Source organism: Martes martes (assembly GCF_963455335.1).
Source record: "Martes martes genome assembly, chromosome: 5".
NCBI lineage: Eukaryota > Metazoa > Chordata > Mammalia > Carnivora > Mustelidae > Martes > Martes martes.
Window position 1 is genome coordinate 92,266,262 of NC_137892.1, and position 27,529 is coordinate 92,293,790.

Genomic DNA, 27,529 nt, shown 5'->3' on the forward strand with positions numbered 1-27,529 from the left:
CCTACTCCAAAGTCATAATATATTCTCCAATATTGTTCCCTAAAGTTATATGGTTTGAATTTCACCCTAATTTTTTGTGGTATTTCAAGAAGGAATCCCATCATGTATATTTAATATTTAAACGAACACAGTACCATTTATTAAAAAGCTCATCCCTTCTCCCACTGATTTGCAATTCCAATTTTGTCTGAAATCAAGTTTTCCATGTATGTGAAGTCTATTTCTGGATTTTTCTATATAGATTCACTGGTCTATTTCTCTATCCATATACTAATATCTCACTGAATTATTTTTATAGTTTTAAAATGAATCTTGATATCAGTTAGACCAATCCCCTCCACCATATTTTTCTCCTTTGGGTAGTTTTGACTATCATTACCCTTTTGCTATTCTGTATAAGCAAAACACCACCATCTCTCTCTTTCTCTCTCTCTCTCTCTCTCTCTCACATACACACACACAGTAACAAACCTCTTTTTACACTATTTTTAAAAGTTTAGTAAAGAAAGATAAAGGAAAAAGTAGTAACAGAAAGGTAATATGATATTATCAAATTATACTAAGCAAAATGAAACTTTAGGGATAAAATAGGGTCTTACTTCATGAAGAAAAAAATTCATCAGGAAGATACAAAAACACCAATCTGGTATAAATGCAACCATACAGTCTCAAAACGTTATTTAAGGAAAAAAAAAAAAAAAAAAAAAAACAGAGTAAGTAGACTTGAAAAGGGAAACTGATCTATCACCATGGGATATTTTAACACATTTCTCTACAAAACTGTCACATCAAGCAGGCAAAATAAATAAATAAATAAAATAAGACAAGTTTGAACAACAAAATAAACAATACTGATCCTGCAGACATATCCTACAAATAGAGTAAACATGTTCTTTTCAAGCACACATGCATAATTCACAAGAATTGACAAAGTTCTGCACCATAAAAGAAGTTTCCACCAAGGAATCAATACCAAACACTGAATTCTCTAAATACAGGAAAACAGCATCCAAAATCCATAGCAAAATGGCAACTTTTCAAAGTCCCTATGTCCAGCCCTCACAGGGTTTTTCATATATTGCCAACCTTTTGGAAAGGGACACAGCAAAGGGCCTCTTCCGTGTGAGTAAAGAAAAAGAACTTAAAAAGGTAGCCTGGGGAGTCAAGCAGAGTCCCGTGGGGATTCTCGCTCATCATTTAATAGCCTTGTGACCTTAAGGAAGTGACACAACCTTTGTGTGTCACAGTTTCCTCGAAGTCAGAATGGAAACTGTCTTTTTCCCAAGGCTGTGTGAGAATTAAATGAGATGATACACAGCACTTGGCATTAAGCAAGACCACATAGCTATAGCTAATGTTTGGGGTTTTTTAGGTTTTCTTTATATTTGTTTCATTGTTGGTATTCTTACTATACTAACATCTGCTCTTCAACATAACAAAGTGAATTCCTCTTGGGTTTTCCACCCAGTCATAAGGCACCCGTTTTCAAACCTGCACTATGGGTTTCAGGTTCAAACAGAGCATCACAGCAGAGGAGGCCAAGCAAAGCAACTAGCTTCTAGTTTCTCATGCTTGGTTTCTCCAGGTGTTCAGTGCTCCCAAGGAAGCTCCTTTTCCAGTTCCCTAGTTAAAACATCCAAAGGGGTCATTTTGATTTGACTATCTTTTACCGAACATGTGGAGAGTCTACTGCCTCTCTGAACTAATACTTTTACTCAGATTTTTTTTATTATATTTTATACTGTATATCTTATCTTGTAAAAGGTACTACTGTTGCCTATTATCCTCAAAACATGAAAACTAGCATTTTTGCACATACTGACTACATAAATCATTCAAAGCCTGGATTAGAAATTACCAAAGCAACATCAGCAAAGTTATGTGATATTCTGTCACCACATTAGGAAAGGCTATCATTAGAACTTGTAATCGCTGATGGAGTGAAAACACCACCCTAGAATTAGTCTGATTCAAAGGAATTAGAAATAGGAAATACACACACACACACACACACACACTCTCTCTCTCTCTCTCTCTCTCTCCAGGGGAGGAGAACTTGAAGGCCCAGGCACAGAGCCTCCTTTCTCATTCCCTAGGAAATGAGATTTTTTTTTACTTGATTTTACTTTGATTTTTTACTTGATTTTACTTCATCCCATGGTGATAGATCAATTTTTTACTTGAATTTTCCTAGTAACTGAAAGATATCAAGCTTGAGCTAAGTAGCTCTCTGATGAAACTCAGTACGGATTGTATCTGACAAGGCTCAATCACAAAAACTAAATGACGAAGACAAATCAGATGCAGTAAGAGATGAATCATATGCATTTGACTTTTTACAACCAGCGGAGCAGGTTAAGGAGTCTCTGTGAAACTATTCCACCTGCTTCTGGTACTGGAGCCTGAATTTGCAGACAAAGGCATCAGGAAGAGCAGACAGATGGGCAATGGCGGAAGCAAGGAGAAACTGGATACTATCAGAACGCATAGAAAGAACTAGTACCCACTGCAGGCTCTTGCTGCCTCCAAGTTCCTGCTGTGTTGATGGCGGTATCCTGCAGGGGAAGCTGGCACCCTTCATCACAGAGCTAAGCACAGGTCTGATCCAAGAATCAGAGAAACTTGGAGAGAGAAAAGCAGCAGAGAGCTGGAGGTGAGCCAGCAGATCATCTAACACATGTGACAACCTGTAGGGGGCTGCAGCAACACCTCCTGCCCTATGCTGACCTCCTGGGCATACAGAATATGGCTGCTGCTTCAATTCTACCTGCCATGTCCCCTGCAAAATGCCTTGTATGGTCCAAATGACTTGGAAGTACTCATAGAAAGGAATTCTGGGAAATGTAGTTTTACCTAAGTTGATACAACATAAATTTACCACACCCATTTGTGAGGGCAGATCTAACACAAAAAGAAAGTACTCACATGCTCTACCTGAGAAAATGTTGCCTTAAATCTTCTCAAAGCAGCTCTTGATATTAAATATGGCAAAACTTTGTGTTTGTTTTTCTCCCCACAGAAAAAGTGATTAGTTACTAAATACTCGACACTGGATTTACAGCCATTACCTTAGTGAACGCTTACGGTTAGCACTATATTAATTACCCCTAGTTTGCAAACAAATGCATTGAAGCTTAGCGAAGTTAACAGGCTTTTTCAAAGCTACACAGCAAATTGCAAATCTGGGACCACATTGCTCTGATTCCATAATTCCTGCCCATCAGCAATTCACCCTGCTCCTCTTATGGCACTAGAGAAAATTTTTCCAATCATCACCTCTTAAGAAATTCTGAAAAGAGCCAGACTCTTTTTTTTTTTTTTTAAAGATTTTATTTGATAGAGACAGAGATCACAAATAGGCAGAGCGGCAGGCAGAGAGAGGAGGAAGCAGGCTCCCTACCGAGCGGAGAGCCTGACGCGGGGCTCAATCCCAGGACCCCGGGATCATGACCTGAGCCGAAGGCAGAGGCTTAACCCACTGAGCCACCCAGGCGCCCCAAGAGCCAGACTCTTTAGTGTAGTGGTACAGTCCTACTTACTTCTTCCTGGGTGCACACTGAGAGAGACCCACAGAGAATTAGAACTGGAAGGGATCGAATAGATCGTCTCTCCCTAGAAACAAAGGAGAAGGGGGAAAGGAGGACTAAAAATTCTGGAAGAAAGTGAGAGAGGGGAATCATGGGTCTGAAAAGGGAACACTCAGCAGAACTAAGGTGAGGAGAAGAAAAGTATATGAGCAGAGGAGGGAAAGTACTCCTATTTTCCAAAGGAAAAGAAGGACTTGTCTACAGTCATGAGCAGTTTAAGATCAAGTCAGGACTGAGGGCTGTGGTGGGACACCTAAGTTGCTTATCTCTCAGTAAGACCTTGGTAAACTTACAACATCATGAACAAAATGGCCCTATCATTGTCCTAACTTGACTAAATGTTAGACGTGCTTGCCTTTTCTGAGAGCATTTATTTTAGAAAACTTGTCACTGTAAATCCTTTCTCTCTGCTTCTGTGAGATGTAAATCTGTTAAAAAGCTTCTTACTAGTTTTATAATTCTGTAATGTCTTTCTCAAGGAGAAAGACATCCCTTTGAAATGTAATTATCAAGGTAGATAGCATCCCTATCTCCTAGTTTCTGTGGGAAGAGAGGAGACTAACATCCCAGACACCCTCCTCCATGTTGTAAAACTATCTCCTGTCACAAGGATACAGAAAGTTTATTTTTCCTTTAGAGAAGACCAATTAGCAAATACACACACCCTGTGATCCTCCTCACCCACCATCCTGGCTGCTAAAAATGTTCCAGCCTCATGTGTCACTGGAGTAGAACTCGGATCAGGTTCCAGCCTCTCCTCTTACTGTAGTAGCCTTGAATAAAGACTTTGCTACCTGTTCAACTTCAGAACTTCATTCAGTGCAATTTTTGCTTGACTGTCATAAGTCTAATACGGAACGGGCAGAATTTAACTCTGGTCTACCTATGGAGAAAACATTTACTATGCAAAGGAAAACAAAATCACCAACCAAAAAAAAAAAAAAAAAAAAAGAGGAATTCAAGCACCTGGGTAGCCAAACTGTAAGAAATAGAGGTTTAGAACACAGGCCGTAGAATTGATCACTGCCCTCCATCCACCTCTTACTGCTCTTACAACTCTTGCAATACCAGCAACATTATTTAACCTTGTTTTTTTCCCTGGCCCAGCAAAACAGTGATAGTAATAATAGTGCTGGCTGTACTAAGAATTAAATCAATGTGCCTGATGCTTCTATGATTCCTAGGGTCTAACTAGGAATCAAGAAAATTATCCTAATTATCTATCCAGAGGGAGCGTGTTTTTTTTCCTCCCAATTTGCTATTTTGAGATATTCCAAACCCAGAGAAATGCTAAAGAATAGAAAAATAACCCCATTCCCTTTACCTAAATTCACCAGTTGTTCTCACTTTGCACCTCTCTCTCTGTCTCTCTCTGTCCGTCTCTCTGCCATTTGAAAATAAGTTGCAGACATCATCCATAAATACTTCATCACTAAAAATACTTCAGCATCCATTTCCAGAAAAGGACATTCTCTTACATAACTGAGAGGCATTAACCACACCCAAAAGACTCAATAAAATGAGGTTATTCAGTTCATATTTACATTTCTTCAAATGTTCCCCAAATGTCTTTTATTGGTTTTGTTTTTTACTTTCTGATCCAAGATCCTTTCAAGGCTCACAAGCTTCTCTGTTCTGTTTTTGCCTCTTTAGGCAAAGTTGCACTAACATAACATAATAAAAATAAGTAAGTAAAATCTTTCTAGTTCCATCCCTATATTCTTAATTTCCTCAGTTCTGCTTCATGCCACACACATACATAATAAATTGCTTACTGATCCAGATAATTTTCAAGAGAGATGATTGAACTATAAGAAGATTGTGTTAGAGTCTATCTTTAAATCCATGTATACCTTTTAAAATTTACTTAGAGGAATTTGGCTACTGGAGTATTAATAAGTTACATGTTATCTTCTGGGAATTCATTGTAATGAAAAGATAAAGAATTTTTCTTAATTTTTTTAGAGGACTGTGTTTCCCCTTTGTCCTCAGAGGAACTCTTTTTTTTTTTTTTCAAGATTTCATTTATTTACATATTTGAGAAAGAAAGAGAGAGCACATGGGAGGAACAGAGGGAGAGGGAGAAGCAGACTGCACTGAGCACGGAGCCATACCCAGGGCTTGATCTCAAAACCCTGAGATCATGACCTGAGCCAAAATCAAGAGTTGGATGCTCAACCACCTAGCCACCCAGGCACACCTATTCCCAGAGCAATTGTTGCTCCCTTCTATCTCTGTTCTATTTTGCAAGAGAGTTATGCTCTATAGGGTGCCTGTCCCAGGCTTCCCAGTAACTGACTTTCATCTGGATTTGGCCAATAGGAACCATTGGTGGGAGACTGGAGGTCAGGAAGAAAGGAAGCATTTTTCTACTTCTTTCTATACTTAGGCAGCAAGTGCAGCTCCTGGAGGGCTTCAGATCTTACTGGACAGACAGCCATGATTGCTGCATTTGCTGGTGGCCCTAAACACTGGGCTTCAGGAACATTCCCTTCTCTCTTGGATATTTTAGCCCAGGGCTGATGGTGGTTTCCTGCGGTTGTCAGTCTCTGAGCTTGTTTGGCTTCTCAGTTATCCACTACTCACAAAATGAATTCTGTGCCTCACAATCCTTCTGTTTTGGAAAATAAGGAGCTTTAAAATAAATGGTTTTGGGACAACTTGATAGTCATTTGAGGAAACAATTAGTTTCATATCTAGTAACAATTGCCAGATCAAATTCCAAGTGGATCAGAGATCTAAATGTAAAAAATGAACATGGCTGATTTATCTCTTGACCTGAGCATGAAGAAAGTTAGAAACTATAATCCAAAATCCAGAAACAATGAAAGAAAAGATCTATATATCAATTATATAAAAATAAAGTATTTTTTATATGGCAGAACACCATATGCAAAGTCAAAAGACCAGTAAAAAAATCAGGAGACTTATATGATGGTCAAAAGGCTAACATCTATAATAAATAAATAATTTTTTAAAAATAAAGAAAAAATTGCAAAATACTATATATAATGAGAAAAACTCTCAAACAGTTCACTAAAAAATATAAAAATGGCCTTTAAATACAAGAAAACATATTCAACTTTACTCGTAATAAAATGTCAATGAGAACTTTATTGAGAGACCATTTCTCATCTATCAGATTGGTAGAAAGTCCAAAATCTAAATAACATTTTTGTCAAGGCTGTGACAATTCAGTTATTTTTATAAGTTTCTCCTAGAAATGCAAAATGATAACAATCCCTCTCAAGGGAATTTGATGATATTTAACAAAATTATATATGCATTTACTTTTTGAACTGGAAACTCTACTTCTAGAAATCTGCCCCAAGACACACCTCCACAAATACCAAAGAGCATAGGTACAAGGTTTATATTCAGGAATAAGTTATAATAACAAAACTTTGCAGTCATTCTAAACAATGGCTCAAAGGAGAGTGATGGACTTAAATAGACTGCTCCATAGGATGGTCTACAATGTAGCTAAAAAGGCAAAATAAAGAGGCTCTCCATGAGCCCAGGATACAAATGGTGTGCATATCTGCCGATTATGTGAGAAAGAAGGGGAAATTGCTTTTCTTTGCAAAATGGAACAGGATATATCAATCAGAAATTAATGAAAATATTTACTACCAGGTATGTAGGGATAGTGTGGAAGATATAGAGAAGAAAGTGAGATTTCTTTTAGTGGACCATTTTTACGTACTTTTCATTTTGAACCACATAAATATCTTAAATGTTAAAAAATATAATAAAAACACAAAAATACAGACATTAAATTTAAATGCAAACAGAAAAAATAACCCAGCTGCACGCCAAATTGATAATAATCACACAGAGAAAAAAAAATTCAAGTAACTTTTGAGTACAGGACTTTGACTATACACCCTAAAGAGAATATATTATAAGTAAAAAAATAAGTGGCAAGGAACTATGGACATTTGCTTAGCAGCTTTGTTCTTGGTGGTGGTATGGGTGATATAATTATGCAACTGTTTTGTGTGTATAATAGGATACAACAAATGAGTAAATATGTTGTTTTCAGGAAGTAGGGTTTTTACATTCCTAGGTGAGGACAAAGGATATTAGGGTTGGATTTCAATGAGAGGTATCAATACAAGCTCATTATGTATGCATACATATTGATAGATACCACGAACACACATACACACTTCGAGCTCTGTTCTCTGAAAGACCTTAAAGCAAATCCACTTCAGTAGCGCTGAGTATACATGGCGCCTATATCTGGTTTCTAAACACTGATCACGACTAAAGTGCTTCTTAGAAAAATGGTTATTTCTAGGCCCAGGGCAGGGAATTTACAAGGTAAGCCTGAAAAATCTCACGTTAAAAAGCTAGTAGGTGCACAAAGACTAATGGGTTCATTAAAAAGAAAAGTACAAAAGCTGGCTTGGTACAAGTGACACATTAAAAAGAATGATGATAATTGATTATAACATGTTGAATAAAAACTGAATTCATGAGTTCACAATGATGGGATTGGTTGGGGGGGTGGGCATCAAGAGAGATCAAGACAGAGAAGAAAGCTCTTTTTATAAAAGAATGGTAGCCAAAAAATGTAGATGCGGTAACACAATTAGAAAATCTGCATTTTACCTCATATAATCAGTTAAGTATCAATTATTTTTGTAAAGATTTATTCATGAGAGAGAGAGAGAAAGCACTTGCAAGTGGGACGCGGGGCAGAGAGAGAGGGAGAGAGAGAATCCTCAAGCAGATTCCTTGCTGAGCATGGAGCCTGCTGTAGGGCTCAATCCCACTGCTCAGAGATCATGACCTGAGCTGAAATGCAAAGTCAGCCACTTATCGACGGAGCCACCCAGGTGCCCTATGTATCAATTATTAATTATCAATTTTTCCAGCTAGGATGATAAATGACTGCTGAAACCACTGGGTGAAAGATTGTTGGGGGACAGGATACCTACACAGTCTCAAAAGTATCACCCCAGAAATTAGTGGAGGTAAAAGGAAAATGTGTTTTTATAATGGACATGTCTGATGTTCTACACTTTAACCAGGTAATCAAACCTGGCATATCTTAGAGTGGGGTAATCTTATAACATGTGCCTCCTGGAGGAAAGCAGTAGAAGTACAAAACATCATCTAGGTAGTATATTTGCCAAAAATATTCAGTGTAAATGTTAGGTCAGTTTTGGTAAGTTTTATTTCTTGAGGCATTTGTCCATTTCATCTAAGTGGTCAAATCTGTTGGTGTAAACTCTTTATAATATTCCCTAATCATCCTTCTAAGATCAGTAGCTATTTTTAGTAATGTCACCTCTTTTATTCATAATATTGGTAACTTGTATCCTCACTTATTTTTTTCTCATTCTTGGTGTTTATCAATTCAATTATTTTTTAGGAAATTTTCTCTCTTGATTGTCTGGTTTCAGTTTTATTAATTTCTATGTTTATTATGTCTTTTCTGTTTACTCTGGGTTTGACTTGTACCTTGTCACTTACTTTCTAATATAAGTATTCAGAGTTTATAAAGTTGTCTAGATACAAAAAGAAAAGAAAACAAAACAAAAACAAAAACAAAAAACCTAAAGAGACAACTTTGCAAATATCTTCTCCCATTCCATGGGTTGCCTCTTTGTTTTGTTGACTGTTTCCTTTGCTCTGCAGAAGCCTTTTATATTAATGAAATCCCAAAAGTTCACTTTTGCTTTTGTTTCCCTTGCCTTTGGAGATGTGTCTTGAAAGAAGTTGCTATGACCGATGTCAAAGAGTTTACTGCTTATGTTGTCCTCTAGGATTTTGATGGATTCCTGTCTCACATTGAGGTCTTTCATCCATTATGAGTTTATCTTCGTGTATGGTGTAAGAGAATGGTCAAGTTTCATTCTTCCATATATAGCCGTTCAATTTTCCCAGTACCATTTATCAAAGAGACTGTCTTTTTTCCATTGGATCTTTTTTCCTGCTTTTTCGAAGACTTGTTGACCATAGAGTTGAGGGTCCATATCTGGGCTCTCTATTCTGTTCCACTGGTCTATGTGTCTGTTTTTGTGCCAGTACCATGCCGTCTTGGTGATCACAGCTTTAAAATACAGCTTGAAATCAGGCAAGGTGATGCCCCCAACTTTGTTTTTCTTTTTCAATATTTCCTTTTCAGGGTCTTTTCTGGTTCCATACAAATTTTAGGATTGTTTGTTCCAGAACTTTGGGAAATGCTATTGGTATTTTGATCAGGATGGCAATGAAAGTACAGATTGCTTTGGACACACAGACATATTAACAATGTTTATTCTTCTGATCCATAAGCATGAATGGTTTTCATCTTTTTGTGTCTTCCTCAATTTCTTTCATAAGTGTTCTGTAGTTTCTAGAGTACAGATCCTTTACCTCTTTGGTTAGGTTTATTCCAAGGTATCTTATGATTTTTGGTGCTGTTATAAATGGACTCATTAATCTTCAGGGAAATTCAAATCAAATCCACATTGAGATACCATCTTACACCAGTTAGAATGGTAAAAATTGACAAGCAAGAAACAACAAGTGTTGAAGAAGATGTGGAGAAAGGGGAACCCTCTTTACACTGTTGGTGGGAATGCAAGTTGGTGTAGCCACTTGGGAGAACAGTGTGGAGTTTCCTCAGAAAATTAAAAATAGAGCTACCCTATGACCTGGCAATTGCACTACTGGGTATATTCCAAAGATACAGATATAGTGAAAAGAAGGGCCATGTGCACCTCAACGTTCATAGCAGTAATGTCCACACTAGCCAAACTGTGGAAAGAGCGGAGATGCCCTTCAACAGACAAATGGATAAAAAAGATGTGGTCCATATATGCAATGGAATATTACTTAGGCATCAGAAGGGATGAACAACCAACTTTTGCATCAACGTGGATGGGACTGGAGGAGATTATGCTAAATGAAGTAAGTCAAGCAGAGAAAGTCAATTATCATATGGTTTCACTTCACTTGTGGAACATAAGGAATAACATGGAGTACATTAGGAGAAAGAAGGGAAAAATGAAGGGGGGATTTCGGAGGGAGAGATGAACCATGAAAGACTATGGACTCCGGGAAACAAACTGAGGGTTTGGGGGCGGTGGGGTGGGGGTTAGCCCGGTGATGGGTACTAAGGAGGGTATGTATTGCATGGAGCGCAGGGTGCTATACGCAAACAATGAATCATGGAACACTGCATCAAAAGCTAATGATGTACAGTATGGTGACTAACATAATAATAAAAACAGAACAAATAATCCTTTAAAATTCAAACACTTGGATCCAAAGCATAAAGTTTATATTCAATAATCCTTTCATCTCGAGGTGCTACATTTTAATGTAATGTTTTTAAAAATATGAACTTTAATAAATATAAAACTCCATTTTATACCTTAAGAAATCCATTACAATTATTATTTATATATCCTAATCTAGCAAAATCCAAATATAACCCTAGTTTTAAAGATTCAATATTTCCCATAAAACCAATGTTTTGATTTTTTAAAGAAATGATTTATTTTCAGAATTAGTCAAATCAAACAAGATCATTTTCCCATAAGGAAACCAATAATGCATCTCTCTTCAGTTTCCTAGAAAATCAAGGGCTCAAAAATCAGACAACTTGACTGACTTGTGATTCAGGTACTCAAGAAAAAATTATCCAACCGAAGACTCTCTAGGCCCTTCCTGTTCCACTTGTTTCTTCTCCTTCTTCCCCCTTCTTTGTCCCCTTCGCCTACTTGCCAGTGTCCTCTTCTGCGCTGGGTAGCATCACCATTTGGGGAAGAATCAAAAGGAAAAATAAGTCAGCTCAGGCAAACATCCTGATGCACAAGAGGATGAAATAAACAATAATAATGACCATTAGCCACTGTGGTTCTGCATACTCCATCTCCAATTAAACCATCTTAACCAAACACCCTTGGATAATTGAGCCAATGACTAATACATGCCCACTGATCCAGAGCCAGTGGATTGTGGATGACAAACAATAAACCTGCTTAGGAGAATGTGATTGATTGTAATTCCATTTGAAATAAATGTAACAAATGGCATTGTGCCATTCAGTTAACCAAGCAGCACAACTGTAATTGTTAAGGTTGTTCATTTCATTACACAGTGTCCTTTCTCAGAAAAAAAAAAAAAAAAAAATTCTCTGCTCTTAGGATGAGGAATTTTTTTCCTTCCCCTAAAGACATGGTTTCCACTAGTTATTAGGCTTGTTTTTACTTCACTCTGGCTTCCAGAATATCTGGAGCTTCTCTAGGTCCTGCAGATAGAACTCAAAAGAAATATCTGCATAGTAGCTTAATTTAAGCAGTTTATGTCCCTATCTTTATTATTGTCCTATTATTTTTTGCCTATCTCTAAACCTGTTTTGTATTACATTCCTGTAAGTCACTGCCACAGGCTGACTTCCCCAGAAACAGATCAGAGATAGAGTTTGGGTGGTGCAATACATTTACATGTCATCAACATTTTTGAAGGAAGGGAAGTAGGACTGGACAGAGGGAAAATGCAGGCCTGATCAAACCTCTGCCAACCTGGCAGGGTGCTCTGAAGTGAGCATGGTCCTCTGGCAAGCCATATGGCTGGTATATTCGCCTCCTCAATTAGTCACCAGACAAAAGCTTCCCCAACAAGGATGTGAGCTCATGCAAAATTGGTCTCTAGAACTGATGTAGCCTCTGAAGAAGTTGAAATATGTCTGCTGATCGGAATACCCTCAGCTGGGCAAAAAGTCCTTCCTTGATGGGAAGTTGAGTGGCCCATCCACCTCTTTTTCTACTTCAATCTCCTTCTCCATAACGGATGAGAAGCTCCTCCGGATATGTGGTGTACTTCTCTTCATGAAAAAAGCTTGGAAGAGAGATGTTAGTGAGATAACCACGGTGCCTAAAATGGAAGTGGGTCTCAGAGTCCCAACTCATACTCATTATTTTCTTCTTCCACTCTTCTTTTTAGGTTCCATTAACCATTAGCTAGCACTACTGCTGGCCTGGCTACTTACTTGTTAGTGTTACCAGCCCAAAGGATTTGAGCCTGGCGTCACCATGCCCTTTGGCCAGTCACTATACAAGCCCATTTACAGTCATAATTGTGTGAGAGAGTATTAAGTTAGGCCCAAGTGAATCAACTGAGTTCTACTACATTCCTTCTTTCCTCCATTAAGTCCTCCAAATGATCAACTACCTCACTGAGATAGTGACTCATATTCTTATTTTTGATTCCCAAACACAACGAGGTTGACAACTGAAGTGAAAATTGGCAAATGAAGCTTATAATTCATTGGGACTTTTCTGTGTCCCCTTGAGCCAAAGTACCCCCATGGGGATCAGGACCTATAACCCAGCGGAACCCATAAGTATGGGGAAAGGAAACACATAACTCCCAATGAGTCAATGAGAGTGATGGTAAGTAGAGTCATTACTATTTCCACCCCTTGACCCTGTGTCCATGTATTCTTCTTACAGAGGAAGGTCATTGATTCAATGCATATAGAGTATTCTAGAAGATAGCATCCCATCTGTGTAGGCCATTGCCTCTGAGCTTCCAATGATCTATCATGCTAGCAGTTTTTGAGTGGAATAGAATGTGATATGGTCAGTGAACCTCACCATAGATTCACTCATGAACCTCTTTTGCAATGAAGTGGGTGCCCTAGTCTGATATAATGTTACACAGCTTTCTATGCCAATGAATCAAATGTACTATAAGCTCTTGGACAGTCCTGTTGGCAAAGACCATATGGACAAGAAAGGCAAACTCACCCAGAATACATGTCCATTCCTGTAAGACATAAGAAAATATAACCCTTCTGGGATGAAATAAGCCCAATGTAGTCCACCTGCCACCTACAGGCTATTTGGTCTTCTTGAGTAATGGTGTCATATTAACACTGTTCTCTGTTGCTGGCATATTGGATATTCAGTGGTGAGCACAGATAAATAAGTCTTCATAAATGGGAGTCCAGTCTCTTGGGGTCTTGTATATCTTTAATCTTTGCCAACATCATCCATGTGCCTACTGTTCCAGCACTATGTGGATGATGACAGAGACTGGCTGATATCAGCTGGAAAGTAATTTTGTTTACCTGGTTGTTAAGTATCAGTTTTATTGTGGATGCTACCTTGTGGACATAAACACATGGTAAAATGATCTTCACCATTCACATCACTCCCATATGTCCAGCCACATGTCTCTAACCCAGACTTTCTTGTCAATAATCTTCCATTCTTTCTTTTTCCATGCCATTCATCATTGTCCATGAGTTTATATATATTTAACCCCAGGTTGGTTCTCTTTCCATGCAAAAGGGAGAACAAGGCCCACCAATCCTCTGAGCACTAACAGGATTTACCTTATCTTTCAAGGCCATCTTTTTTTAAGATTTTATTTATGTGAGAGAGAAAGATAGACAGAATACATGCAGGAGTCAAGAGGAAGGAACAGAGGGACAAGCAGACTATCCAATGAGCAGGGAGCCCAATGTGGGGCTCAATCCCAGAACCCCGAGATCATGACCTAAGCCAAAGGCAGACTCTTAACATCATTTAAATGGTACGATTTCATCATTTTTAATGGTTGAGTAATATTCTATTATATATAATGGAATACTATATATATATATATATATATATATATATATACACACACCACAACTTCTTTATTCATTCATCTGTCAATGGACATCTGGGTTCCTTCCATAGTTTGGCTATTGTGGACATTGCTATATAAACACTGGGGTACAGGTGCCCAGTCAGATCACAATGTTTGCCTCCTTTGGGTAAATACCTAGAAGTGCAATTCCTGGGTTTTAGGATATTTTTAACCTCTTGAGGAACCTCCATACTGTTCTCCAGAGTGGCTGTACCAGCTTGCATTCCCACCAACAGTGTAGGAGGGTTTCCCTTTCTCTTCATCCTCGCCAACATGTGCTGTTTACTAAACTGTTAATTTTAGCCATTCTGACAGGTGTGAGGTGGTATCTCATTGTGGTTTTGATTTGTATTTCCCTGATGCCAAGTGATGTTGAACATTTTTTCATATGTCTGTTGGCCATTTGTATGTCTTCTCTGGAGAAATATCTGTTTATGTTTTCTGCCCATTTCTTGACTGGATTCTTCGGTGGGGGGGGGGGGGTTTAGGTGTTGAGTTTGACAAGTTCTTTATAGAGTTGGAAACTAGCCCTTTATCTAATAAGACATTTGAATATCTTCTCCCATTCTGTAGGTTGTCTTTTGGTTTTGTCACCTGTTTCCTTCGCTGTGCAAAAGATTTTGATCTTAACGAGGTCCCAATAGTTCATTTTTGTTTTTGTTTCCCTTGTCTTTGGAGGCATATTTAGCAAGAAGCTGCTATGGCCAAGGTCAAAGAGGTTGCTACCTGTATTCTTCTCTAGGATTTTGATGGATTCCTGTCTCACATATCGGTCTGTCATCCATTTTGAGTTTATCTCTGTGTATGGTGTAAGAACATGGTTCAGTTTCATTCTTCTACATGTCACTGTCCAATTTTCTCAACACTGTTTGTTGAAGAGAGTGTGTCTTTTTTCCACTGTATAGTTTTCCCTGCTTTGTCAAAGATTAGCTGATTATACCCAAAGACACCTCCAGACTGAAAGTGAGGGGGTAGAGAACCATTTATCAGGCTGATAGACATCAAAAGAAAGATGGGATAGCAATCCTTATATCAGACAAATTAGATTTTAAACCAAAGACTGTAATACAGGATGAAGAAGATACTATATCATATTTAAGGGTCTCATCAACAAGAATATCTAACAATTGTAAATATTTTTACCCCTAACTTAGGAGCAGCCAATTATATAAACCAATTAATAACAAAATTAAAGAAACACATTGATTAATACAATAATATTAGGGGACTGTAACACCCTACTCACAGCAATGGACAGATCATCTAAGCAGATCAACAATGAAACAAAGACTCTGAATGACACACTGGACCAGATGGACTTCACAGATATTCAGAGTATTCCATCCTGAAGTAATAGAAGTAATAGAATACACATTCTTCTCAAGTGCACATGGAACATTCCCAGAATAGATCACATACTGGGTCACTAATCAGGTCTCAACCAGCACCAGAAGTTGTTTTCAAAAGGTATGTAATTCTCCACAGCAAATGGTTAAGACCATACTCCAGAAAGCCAAAGGCCCACATTATGATGCTTTCACTGAGGCTTAACACAAACTATACATGACATCTTTTCCCACCAATGATAATCCCTAAATACTCTTTGGTCTGCCAGACCGTGTGTCCCAAAAGAAGGTCCACTTGCACTACAGCTTGATCCCAGTGTAGACTTTTTTTCCTGCTCGGGCTCCACTCAAAGCTGTCAAATTCCATACTTCCTGTAATACAGGCTGGAGCAGAACCCTTAGCTGTAGAATTTGCTGACTCCAGAACCCTAACACATTTGTTTTCTGTTTTTTTTTTTTTACTTGTTTTTCTTTTCCATTTAAAATGCCCAATTTCCTTTTTAAACTAGATTGTGAAGTGCCACTGAAATAGGCAATGCTGGCAAAACAGTGTCTGTTACAATAAAATACACCAGATATTTAAGTAAATAGCCTTAAAAACTACACGGGGGAACATGAACCCAGTTGACTGAATCTGGAACAATGTTTTCTGTGTAAGTAAGAACAGGCATACCTCTTGTTAAGACAGATGTAAAAAGAACCATAGGAACACTACAGGAGAAGTAGCTGGGCTGGGGGTGGAGGTGGGAGTGAACGAGGGCCAAGGGAATGAGGGGAACGGCAAACGAAAAAATACTGACTGAGGTAGCAGTACCCTGCTTAGTGCAGAAAAACTGGCTAATGCATAAAAATTAGGCTATGATCTCAGATCAAATCCAGATGACCATGCAGAAGACACAATACATGCTACTTAGTTTTAGAAATAACACACACATTTCTTGGGATAGGAGACTGCAAGACACAATGACTGGTCTTTCACTTAGGAGGTGATGGACAAGCATGTTCTTAATTCCTGGATGCCTAAAAAATTTGACAGCTGTAAAAAAAAGCATTAATCTTCACAGGTTTCATCTCATATCTTCTAGAGTATATGTGTCTTGACCACCATCGGGTCCAATCAACATAACATCATCAACAACAACTTAAAACATCATCAACAAACAACTTAAATAAATTAATATGATGCTCTACAGTATGCTCAGGCAGTTCAGATCTCTTTATTCTATATTATTACAATAAGTAGGACAGTTAACATAAGTTTTCAAGCATCTATCTATTCCATGTGAATATCTGATCCTCATTTAATTTGCCATAGAAAATAACATATTCTCCAAAATAATTACAACATACCTGTGGCCTATTAATCTACTCCAAAAAGTACAGTGCCTGTGACTGGGGCTAATATTTGCTTCAACTTGCAGGAGTCTACACTTATCACCCTGGGGACATTGGCTTCTGCAAGCATAAACGGACCAATTAAATAGAGATACCTAGAGACTATAACCTCTGTATCCTTTAAATCCTAAAGGGTACCATTAATCTTCACTATTTTCCTTCTCCAGGATGTCATACTGTTTTTTTACTTTACTTCCTTGGCTGTGTAGGGAGTGTGGGGGAAAGTTTCAAAAGTCTTCCACTTTGTTTACCTTGCTATTATAGTTTTTACCCCACATGACTATGACCCAATGTGGAGTCTGTACCAACTGCCAAGTATGCCAAAGTCACTTAATATCCCGGGACCAGGGAAATGGCCATCAGGTGGGTTCATGGACCCAGTGGACTTCCTGCAAGCTCAGTGTTGGCCAGCATTCCATTTATTACCCAGTCATTCTATGCCACCACTCTAACAAGGGGACCATGATGAAGCACTGAGTCCCTGGATATTAATGTCAACTCAGACCCTGAGTCCAACAGATCTCAAAATTCCTGAGCATTCCCCTTTCCCTAATGAAAAGTTATTTAAGTAAATGACTGCAGGATCCTTTGGAGAAGGGCTAGAGGAACCATTAACACATAAAGAACCTAGATATTCTTTCTCCTAGGAATTTGCCCAACACTTCAATAATGGCTTCCAGAACTGAAAACTGGATAAGATCCCAAAACTGGACTAGGAATCATGACTTGTCCTATGAAGACTCTATTTTTAAAAGCAGTTTTAGGTTAACAGCAAAACCAAACAGAAAGTACAGAGAGTTCCCATATATCCCCTGTCCCTACATATGCGCAGCCTTCCCTACTATCACTATCCTCCACCAGAATGGGGTATTTGTCACAAATGATGAACCCACACTGACACATTATCACTCAAAGTCCACAGGTTATATAAGGGTTCACTCTTGGTGTTGTACGTTCTATGGATTTTGACAAATTTATAATGACATGTATCCACCATTATAATATCATTAAGAAGAGCTTCACTGCCCTAAAAATCTTCTGTGCTCTGCCTATTCATCTCTCCCTCTCTGCCAACCCTTGGCAATCACTGACACTTTTATTGTCTTCATAGTTTTGTCTTTTCAAAAATGTCATATAGTTAGAATCATACAGTACGCAGCCTTTTCAGAAAGCCTTCTTGGACCAAGAAATATGCATTTAGGATCATGACTTTTTATTGAAGTACAACACTCACAGCCTGCTAGTTATCCTTTCTTGATTTTTCTATAGCCACAAACTGAATAATACCTTAGTCAGTTACCCATCTACTTCCTTTGAGATGATATTTTCTAATAACCATTTCCATTACTCTGTAGGTTAGAGAGTGCCCCATCATTCTTGCTGGTTATGACAATGCTGCAACAGACTGGTTTAGGATGTTTAAGTACCACCATCTGGCCTCCATCATTTCAGGGTTCTATTATATGCCCACTGCAGTCTGAACCAAGCCCTGTAACAGACTGTGCTACTGCCAGCCCTGGCCTGCAAAGAAGACCTACACTGTAAACTGTGGTAATACTGGTGTTCTCTTAACCAGTGTATTTCTTATGCCTTTGGTAAAAGGTGTATCCTCTAGGTCCCATGAACATAATTGGCTCATGGGCCTTCCAGCCAAAAATATTCATCCCAGCATCCCCACATCTGCAAGCTCTTTATTTTTAAAAATTTTTTTATTTAAATTCAATTTAATTAACATATACTGTATTATTAGTTTTGGAGGTAGAATTCAATGATTCATCAGTTGCATACAACACCCAGTGCTCATTACTTCAAGTGCCCTCCTTAATGTCCATCACCCAATTACCCCATCCCCCCACCCATGTCCCCTTCAGCAACCCTCAGGTTGTTTCCTAGAGTTCATCGTCAATAAACTCTTCAATATGCAAATTTTATTTCAGACCCCCTTGATCAAGCATTCTTAGAATTCAGGTCCACACTTATTCCCCTGACTCCTTCCAGCAAATGTTGGCTGTTTCTTGTAGCTCCTTTGGAGCACTGTCACACCTTTCCTACCTTATCAGACTCAGAACATCCTCTGCTATATTATGGGTCTCAGATATTAATGTCAGTTCACAGCCCGCGTACAACCTAACTTAGTTATAGGCCTTTGGCAGTAGGAAGGTGGTATGGGTCCTGAGACAGACACACGATTCTACATGGATGAGAGGTCTTTATAAAGCGTTCCAGTGTGAGATGGGTAGTACTAAGTCTTGATAGAGATTAATGGACCATGTCTGCAGGTTCAAAGGTTCAAAGGTATATGGTAAGTCAAAATCTTGAGAGACATCCATGTAGATGTCCTCATCCCATCAGAACCTTGGACTTTGCCAACCAAAGTACTTGGCATAATAGACGTACTTTGGTTGGGCATTTAGTCATTGCTGTATTCAATCCTCTGAATAGTAATTCCTAGGTTTAGATCTTGACCTTCTCTATCTTCCCCCTAGACTTTATAAGAGCTTCTTTATATGCAACCAAGAGGTCCTCTGGCTTTCACACCTGGAACCTTAGCTACTCATTATCTTTCTTTGGGTATCAGTGGCATTTAATAACGGCAATTCAATACCACTATGCTTAACATTATTATTTCTCCTGAAAGTTTCAAATGAATGATACATCACACCTGCTAATGTATTCTCTTCCACCAGTATAAATTCCCAGTTCAACACAGGTAAAAGTTTAGGAACTTGACCATCATCTTGTTCAGGAGCTGTCTATGCTCCACAAATGACCAGTGATGGGATCTGCACTGCCATCTAGATAGTGATCCAGCCTTAAACCCCATCTTATCACCTACTTTCTCAAACCACACCTATACCAGTTAATGCAGACTGGATTTCCTGGAAGCAGAAACTAAGAATTTGAGGTGAAAGATACTTACTAACAATCAACATTTATTAAAGGAAGAGAGAGGAAGTAGGATTGGACAGAGGAAGAAATCAAACTTTGATAACTGGGCCAATGTGTCAATGAGCTCTGCAGTAAGTGTTCCTTATAAGAGTGTCCCTAAAATGGCTAAATTGTTCCCACCTGGCTCGTCCCCAGATAAAGGATGCCCAAGAAATGATGTGATGTGAGGTGACATGGCTCTCTGCAGCTGAGGCAAACCCCAAAGGATATGAAATCTGGGGTCTGTCAGGGACTGTCACCGCTGTGCAAGTCCTTCCCTGAAAGGGAATCACCATGCATAAATAATTATCTACATCATTACTTTCTGCTTGCTTTTTAAAGAAAAGTTTTATAGGTTACTAGCCAATTATAGTGGATGTAAGTCCTTTAAGGGCACAACCACTGAAATCTACAAGTTTACAGCCCAAAAAAGAAGATCAAAAATTTTCCATAAAATGAACACCATTAAATTAGCATTATTCTTACCATCACTTTGAGACACAATGCCATGTTAAGTCACTCCTCACCTGTTGAATTAAGACACAATTTTTCATGACCTTAGAACAGTCTAGAGTACAAGATTTTTATCAGATCTGTGTTCACTCTGGAGAAGTTTTGCAGTGACACCTCCGTCAACCAAGATGAGGTAGATCACCTATTCTTTTTGAGTATGAGTTTAACATGGTGGCTTCTGGCAATTTCAACCAGATTTCTTTTTCCTATGGGACTTATTTATATCACTTTTTTTTTGGCGTCACTTTCTTAAATCATTACATCTGAAACTAATGATGTACTATATATTGGATAATTGAATTTAAATTAAAGAAAAGTATACGAAGAAGTCGGACTACTATACTGCTACTTCTATCTAGGAGAAAAAGACAGGTCTGTCCAATAACCAAAGTAGCATGGGGTTTAGTCACTTGAAGTAAACTTTCACACTCATGGCTGCAGTTTCTAAAACAAATTACTCTTCCAATAGACAAGAGCAGTGTTTCCTCACAGTGTGATTTATGAACTTCCTGCAACAGAATGACCACAAGTTCTTTAGAAAAAAATGCAAATTCCCTAGGGAAGGGCAAAAAGTTGTATTTTTATATTTTCATATTTTTATATATTTTATATTTTTTCATATATCAATTTTATATATTTTCATATATTTTTATATTTTATATTTTCAACAGGCTGGTTAGGTGACAATAGAGCACACAAAGTCTGAGAACCACAGATCAATAGTGTGTTCACTGTTAAGTCACAGAGTGAGCTGTTAAGCACTAATGGAAACTGATGTATACTGAGCTCTGACTATGTGCCTGGCATTGCTGTAAGCACTTCATGTGAGTTGTCTCATTTTATCCTCACTGTAACTCCACACATGAGAGATTGTTATTACACTTTACAGGTGATAAAACTGAGGGACTGGAAGATTTGAACCTAAAGTATAAGAAGTTTGACTAGAATGGTATGAACTCTACTGTGAGCCAAGGAGGAAACAAAGCTCAAGACCTTACACAGGAACCTTAGGCATCTATAGTTTTCTGAAATTTCACCATTGATAGGACCTATTATTTCTGTATTTTACATACTGAAAATATTTTGACATGTAACATTTTTTAGATTATAAGTATTAACCCATTGAATGAAAGTTGAATACAATATCTTCTAGAAGTTAGAAAGCTCTCAAATAATGTGGATAATGAAGGATGGATTCCTCACGAATGTCATCTTAACAATCACTTTTGAAGAGCTATTTAGCCCAATTCCGACCTGTTTCAGTTAATATATCTATAAAATAATTAGCTCATTTCCTCTCTATATATAACTGTTGCACTTACATTGTCACACTTTTTAAAATATGACTTGTTTTTTAATGAGCTCATGATGAGTGGAAACAAGAACATAGTTCATGTCAGAATTTCATGAAAATATTCTTTTTGTTATTTATTAAAAACAATATAATAAGACTTCATCTCTAGGGGCGCCTAGGTGGCTCAGTGGGTTAAACCTCTGCCTTCTGCTGAGGTCATGATCTCAGGGTCCTGGGATTGAGCCCCGAATCTGATCTCTGCCCAGCAGGGAGCCTGCCTCCCCGTCCCCCTCTGCCTGCCTCTCTGCCTACTTGTGATCTCTCTCTCTCTGTGTCAAATAAATAAATAAAATCTTAAAAAAAAAAAAAGACTTCATCTCTAGCATTATACTAAAAGCCACAACTCAGTATCCTTAAGAAAGTATTTTATAATTAAGAATTTCTTATTCCATACTGCTTCACTAATCATGATGATGAGGATTCCAATCAAAAGAATATTTCCAGTGTCACAGCTAACCTGCTAACTTCATGGCTGTGTAAGACACTTTTGTTGGCTTCACATATTTAGCTCTACACTGCAATGTGATATTAATGTGATAAATAGCTCTTAATTCACTAACATTCTATTCAAATGAGTTCAATGCATTCATTCCTGATTCTGAATAAAATTCCCTTGTTCTTCAAGACTTAAATTTTTAAAAGAAAAAGTCTTAATTTTAAGACAATTTCATTTTAAAAAGGTATTTTATCCAATAAAGCACAATCATTTACATTGGAAATCTTGTGTAGAGGCTTACAGGAATAAAATTAGTTTGTTGTCAAGCATTTTAGAGAGTTGAAACTAGAGAATTTAACTTCTCTGAGTAAAGAAAGGAAGAAAACACAAATTTATTATGTACCTCTTATATCCTAACTGACTCTTCTGGGAGCTTTTTATATGTTATTTCAGCTAATTATCACCATGCATTTGGAAAAAGGCATTACTGGCCCCCAAAATATTACCCACCATTTACATACAAGGAGACAGAGGTTCAATGAAGTTCAGTATTATGCCCAAAATCACACAGTCAATAAATGAATCAAAATTCCAGGGTCTTCCCCCCACATACCATGTCGCTTCCAGAGAAAAATGGTAGTGGCAGATTAATAAACTAATTCAATCTGATTTGCATATAAACACAGAATGGCATTGTGAAAAGTACATTATATTATAAACCAATTCTTTAACCCTAAGTATTACATTTACACACAGAGACAGTCTCTACAGACTGTGAGTTGTTAATCCATGAGTTGGTTTCAAAGAATAAGCATTCTGATTTATTGTTCAGTGACAGAGGTAGATCCTGGGAGTAATCCTGGTTTTTTGCACACAGGCAATATTTCAATTAAGAAGGTTTCTCTCTCATGAGGCCATCAAAATACTTTATTGTGTAAGAATCACAGGCCATTTGTTAACAAGGCAATTGGTGAGAGCGGGGATTGTGGGGGAAATGGAATTCTGCATTAGGAATTTCCTTACAAAAAATGGAAAGTTACAAATGAAAGCTAATTCTCTAAAGTCCTGTTATTAACATCAGACTTGATCTATACCATTGACTTCTTCCTGATCTTAGACAATGTTAAAAGGTCATGAAACAAAAGGGCAAAGTTAGAGGAGATGCATCATTCATAGAAGACAAAGTGGGGTGTGACCTTAAAGCTTATTAAAAACAAAAACAAAAACAAAAACAAAACAACTACTGACATTCTTCAAGTTCTTCTGGTTTTAGTTTGCTTTTCAACTCCCTCCCTGTGTAACCACTCACAGATACAACAGGTAGGAGATCAATTCATTCCTCATTTTTCATTTATTTAAACAGATGAATATTCTGCCTCAGGAGCCAGAACCTGCTCCCTTACATAATTGAGGTGTGTGCATGCCTGTGTGTGTGTGTGTGTGTGTGTGTGTGTGTGGTGCACTGCTCTGGGATGTGAGAGGGGGCAGGTAGAAATCCTGAGGCTCTGTGGTGGAAGGCAGAGTCGACACCTCCCTTTCAAAGCTACTGTCTGGAGAAGGGGTGGGAACTATACCAACCCATCAGCACGCCACATGTCAGTCTCACACACAGATCCTTCTCCGTCATGTTCCCTGGGAAATTTCCCCCAGATTAGGAAAAGAACCGTAAGGCAAGTCTGCCTCGGAAGGCGAGTTTTTACCATTGCAGCACAAAGGACAGAGAAGCGCGCTTTCACATCTTTGCAACTCCACTCACTTGACCAGCTCTACACTTCAGCACCACGGAGAGCAGCGTCTCCTCAGCTACCACCCATGGGGAGCCACATTCCCGGGACTCAACACCGGATTCCGGTCATCTAGAGAGGAGGGACCAGCCTGCTTATTTCTCCCTCAATGTAAGCAACTGTGATGATTCTTTCATACTGATTTTTCCAACAGAGGTTGTTTTCTTGCTGAAATAGGGAATTAAACTTTTATTTATTAGCTCTTTTCCTCCTGTGCATTGCTTAGATTTTTAGCTGTAAATCTGGATCTGAAATCTTTATTATTTGTTGGGTTGGCAGAGGAATTTTTTTTTTTTTTACTTTTCCTTGGAAGTCTAAGTTTAAAAATCCATTTAAAATAGACAACTCATCCTGGTAACCCAGTCTCTTTTTGTGCTAGAGTGCAGTTTTTTCTTTTATTCCTGGAAGATAATATATGTGTTGTCTGTTCTCCTCCTACTTCACTACTGACAGCTTTTTAATCTGACATTTTTGTGACTATTTATCTTAACATAAATATGGGGATAGGAAGAGGAAGGCTGTTTTCTGATAAGTAGCCACCATGAAAGAACTACAGGTGGGAAGAAAGAGGCTGTTGCTTTCTCTTTCCTTTTATTTGTGGAAAATATGTCCTTTAGATGTCCATTTTGACATAATGAATATGCTCTTAATAAAAGAGATGTAATCTGGGCAGGGCTTTGACACAAGCTTTGAAACTCTTAACACAGAATCTCCTTCTATACATGTGAAGTTGTAAATTCACTTAAGTGTGATTGAATAGACTTAGTCAAGATGCTGTTGCCATTAATTGTAATTTAAAGACTTAATGAATTCAGGGTAGATTTGAAAGAGGCAATAATGATTGACCCTGTCTGGTGGCACTCAGTGAATTTTTGCCTCAGAATGCCACCTGCTGGTGGGTCCTGTTTCTGAACCACTGGACACACACCAGATTTATGAATGAATACACATTAAATCCAGAATAGTCATTATGAATATGATACAATTCACCCTCTAAGATTTTTTAAACAATAGCATTCGCTTAATTATTTAACAACTTACCAAGGTTCTACATCACAATTACATTTCATAAAAATTTCCAAAAACACTTGCTCCTAAGCTTAGGGGCATACAGATTAGCTAACTCCTTCTGGCAGTAATTAACCCAGAAAAAATGAGAACTATGTGGAGCCTCACTGAGGCTAATTTCAGATACATGTGGTATCCTGGATGAGAGCTGCCAGGATTTCTTGCTCAAGGAAAGGCAATCAACATTTCTCCCCAGATAAATATTCAGCATGTTACTTTATTCAGTATTGTCATTTCACAATTTAAGAGCCTCTCTTATTTTCGCAGTAGTAGAAGATCATTTCAGGCTTTCCTGTTACAAAAGTTAACAGTTAAAAGGTTACACATATATATTTTACACCAGACAAATCTTTGGGGAAAAAATATATAACTGTAAGAACTTGTCATTTCAGCTCTATCTGGAGATATACATAGTGAGACATCCAGGTTCATAACTCCTTGGTTCCAAATAAGACAAATAAGGATTAAAAAGAAAGAATAAATAAAAGAAGCACATACAAAGCATTAGTTATATTTGTATGGCTAATATATAAGGTATTTTGAAAATATAAAGAATAACCTCTAAATGATGTCATTTGTTGAAAAATAAGTTGTTGATAAAATCATTTATTAGCATTCAGGAATCTAGATAATATTTTCAATCCAAGATGTAATGGAAAAAATATAACACATTATTGTATTTGGAAAGCAGATCTTGAGCAGAATTATTTGGAAAGTATATCTCAATATAATGTATTATAATGAGTAGCAAAAGGATATTTTTGCTATTCTCATAGGACCTGAATGGTAAGGTATATGAACTCATGTATATTCACGGGATAACCACATGGATACTTTCCTTTTATTCAAGATGCATGTGTTGTACAAGCAAATCATTGCCACTAACTTAGGTAAGAACTTGAATGCTATAGATCCATAATTATTATGATTATATTAAACTAAGAGAGTTAATAGTATCCAGTGTTACTAGTGCACTTACTAGGCACTGTAACTCATAGGTACTATCTCACCTCAACTTCAACAGAATAAGGAAAATGATACTTAAAAATTAATTGGATGCCTCTGGAAAATTTTTCAGAAGTATCCTGAAGAAGTGGAAATGCCCCAGTCACCCAAGGGACTTAATATGCCCTCTGATATTAATGGTCTCCTTTAGCAACTTATGGACCATTATTTACAGTGGAGCTGGAAAATAATTTGGCCTTGGAACTCATGCCTTATTTTAAAAGTTATCAGCACAAACAGGAAATAATAATTACAGATTCATATGGCTCCAATATTTGTAAACATTAACACCTCCCGTTTTATTGGTCTTCTTTAATGACCAACCCAAATTCAAGTATTTAAGAACTGATTACATTATTTGACCATGCACCAAAAATATGGGGCACCAGATACATATGCCATATCAACAAGTAATTCCCCTGCCCTCAAGGATCCTGCACTCTAATGAAAAAAATTTACAGTCTAAAGAAATTTAGAAAAAATGGAGGAAGAAGAGGATGGCATTGGCATACCAGCCCAAAGCATTAGCTTTGAAACCAAACAGATGAGACCCCTAATAGTGGATCTACCACTAAAAAGTTATGTAGCTTTAACAAAAGTGGTTAATTTCTCTCAGCCTCATTTCATCGCCTGTTAAATGGGAATGACAACAGCACCAGCAACATGTAGTAGTTTATGAGAATTTAAAATGTTAATAAATTTAAAGTATTCAGCATAGTGCCTGCAATGTGGTTAATGTATACTAAATGTTAATCATTACGATTAGTCACTGAGGAAAACAGATAAGCTTATCATATGATTTGTGTGAATTAAAACAATAATTCGTATAAAGCACTTATCAGAGTGTCTGGCACATGGCAAATGTGTAATGTATGTTAGTTATCACTATTATACAGTCATTTAGAAAAATAGCTAAGCTGACTGTATCAGTGGAGAGTAAAACATAAGCCAATTTATAGTCATTTACTTAAGTGTACTGGTATGTAAGATTTTGATCATTACTGTCATGGACATTTGCATAATGCTCACAGTATCCAGGACATGTCATATACATTACTGCATTTTCACTGTGGTTGAGATGCAGGGAGGATGGATTTTACTATTCTCTTATTTTGGTAAGAGAACTGAGATTTAGGAGAAGATTCTAAATCACTTGAATATTTCATCACTGTTGCTCTGGACTAAAACTCAGACTGTGTACACTTGGGAGAGAATGCACAGACTAGAGCTGGGTCTTCCTAGGTAACTAGACTAACTCCTGGATTTTGTTCAGTTCGACGTTCAGTTCTGGAATGTTACAGACTGAATTAGTTTCAGGCTTGGGTGATTTCCACAGAGACCTATGGTGCATGGAGCAATTTTATGAAAAAGACAACAAATGTCTCCAAAAAGACATTTTGATTAAGTGTCCTTTTCTTCATCAGTAATTAATCACAATCCCTGTCTCCAAAATGCTTAATGGTCATGCTTAT

General features: G+C 37.7%; 1 protein-coding gene across 1 annotated transcript in view; it reads left to right on the top strand.

Moving 5' to 3' along the window:
• Positions 1–2,447: 2,447 nt before the first annotated feature.
• The window catches only part of TRPC7 (transient receptor potential cation channel subfamily C member 7), a gene marked incomplete at both ends in the record, with an annotated part of 166,493 nt that continues 141,411 nt past the window's right edge, over positions 2,448–27,529 (top strand). Inside the window, one exon of the mRNA XM_080804357.1 lies at positions 2,448–2,653. Within this exon, the coding sequence (XP_080660483.1) occupies positions 2,448–2,653 (206 nt within the window). The remainder of the gene's footprint in view (positions 2,654–27,529) is intronic.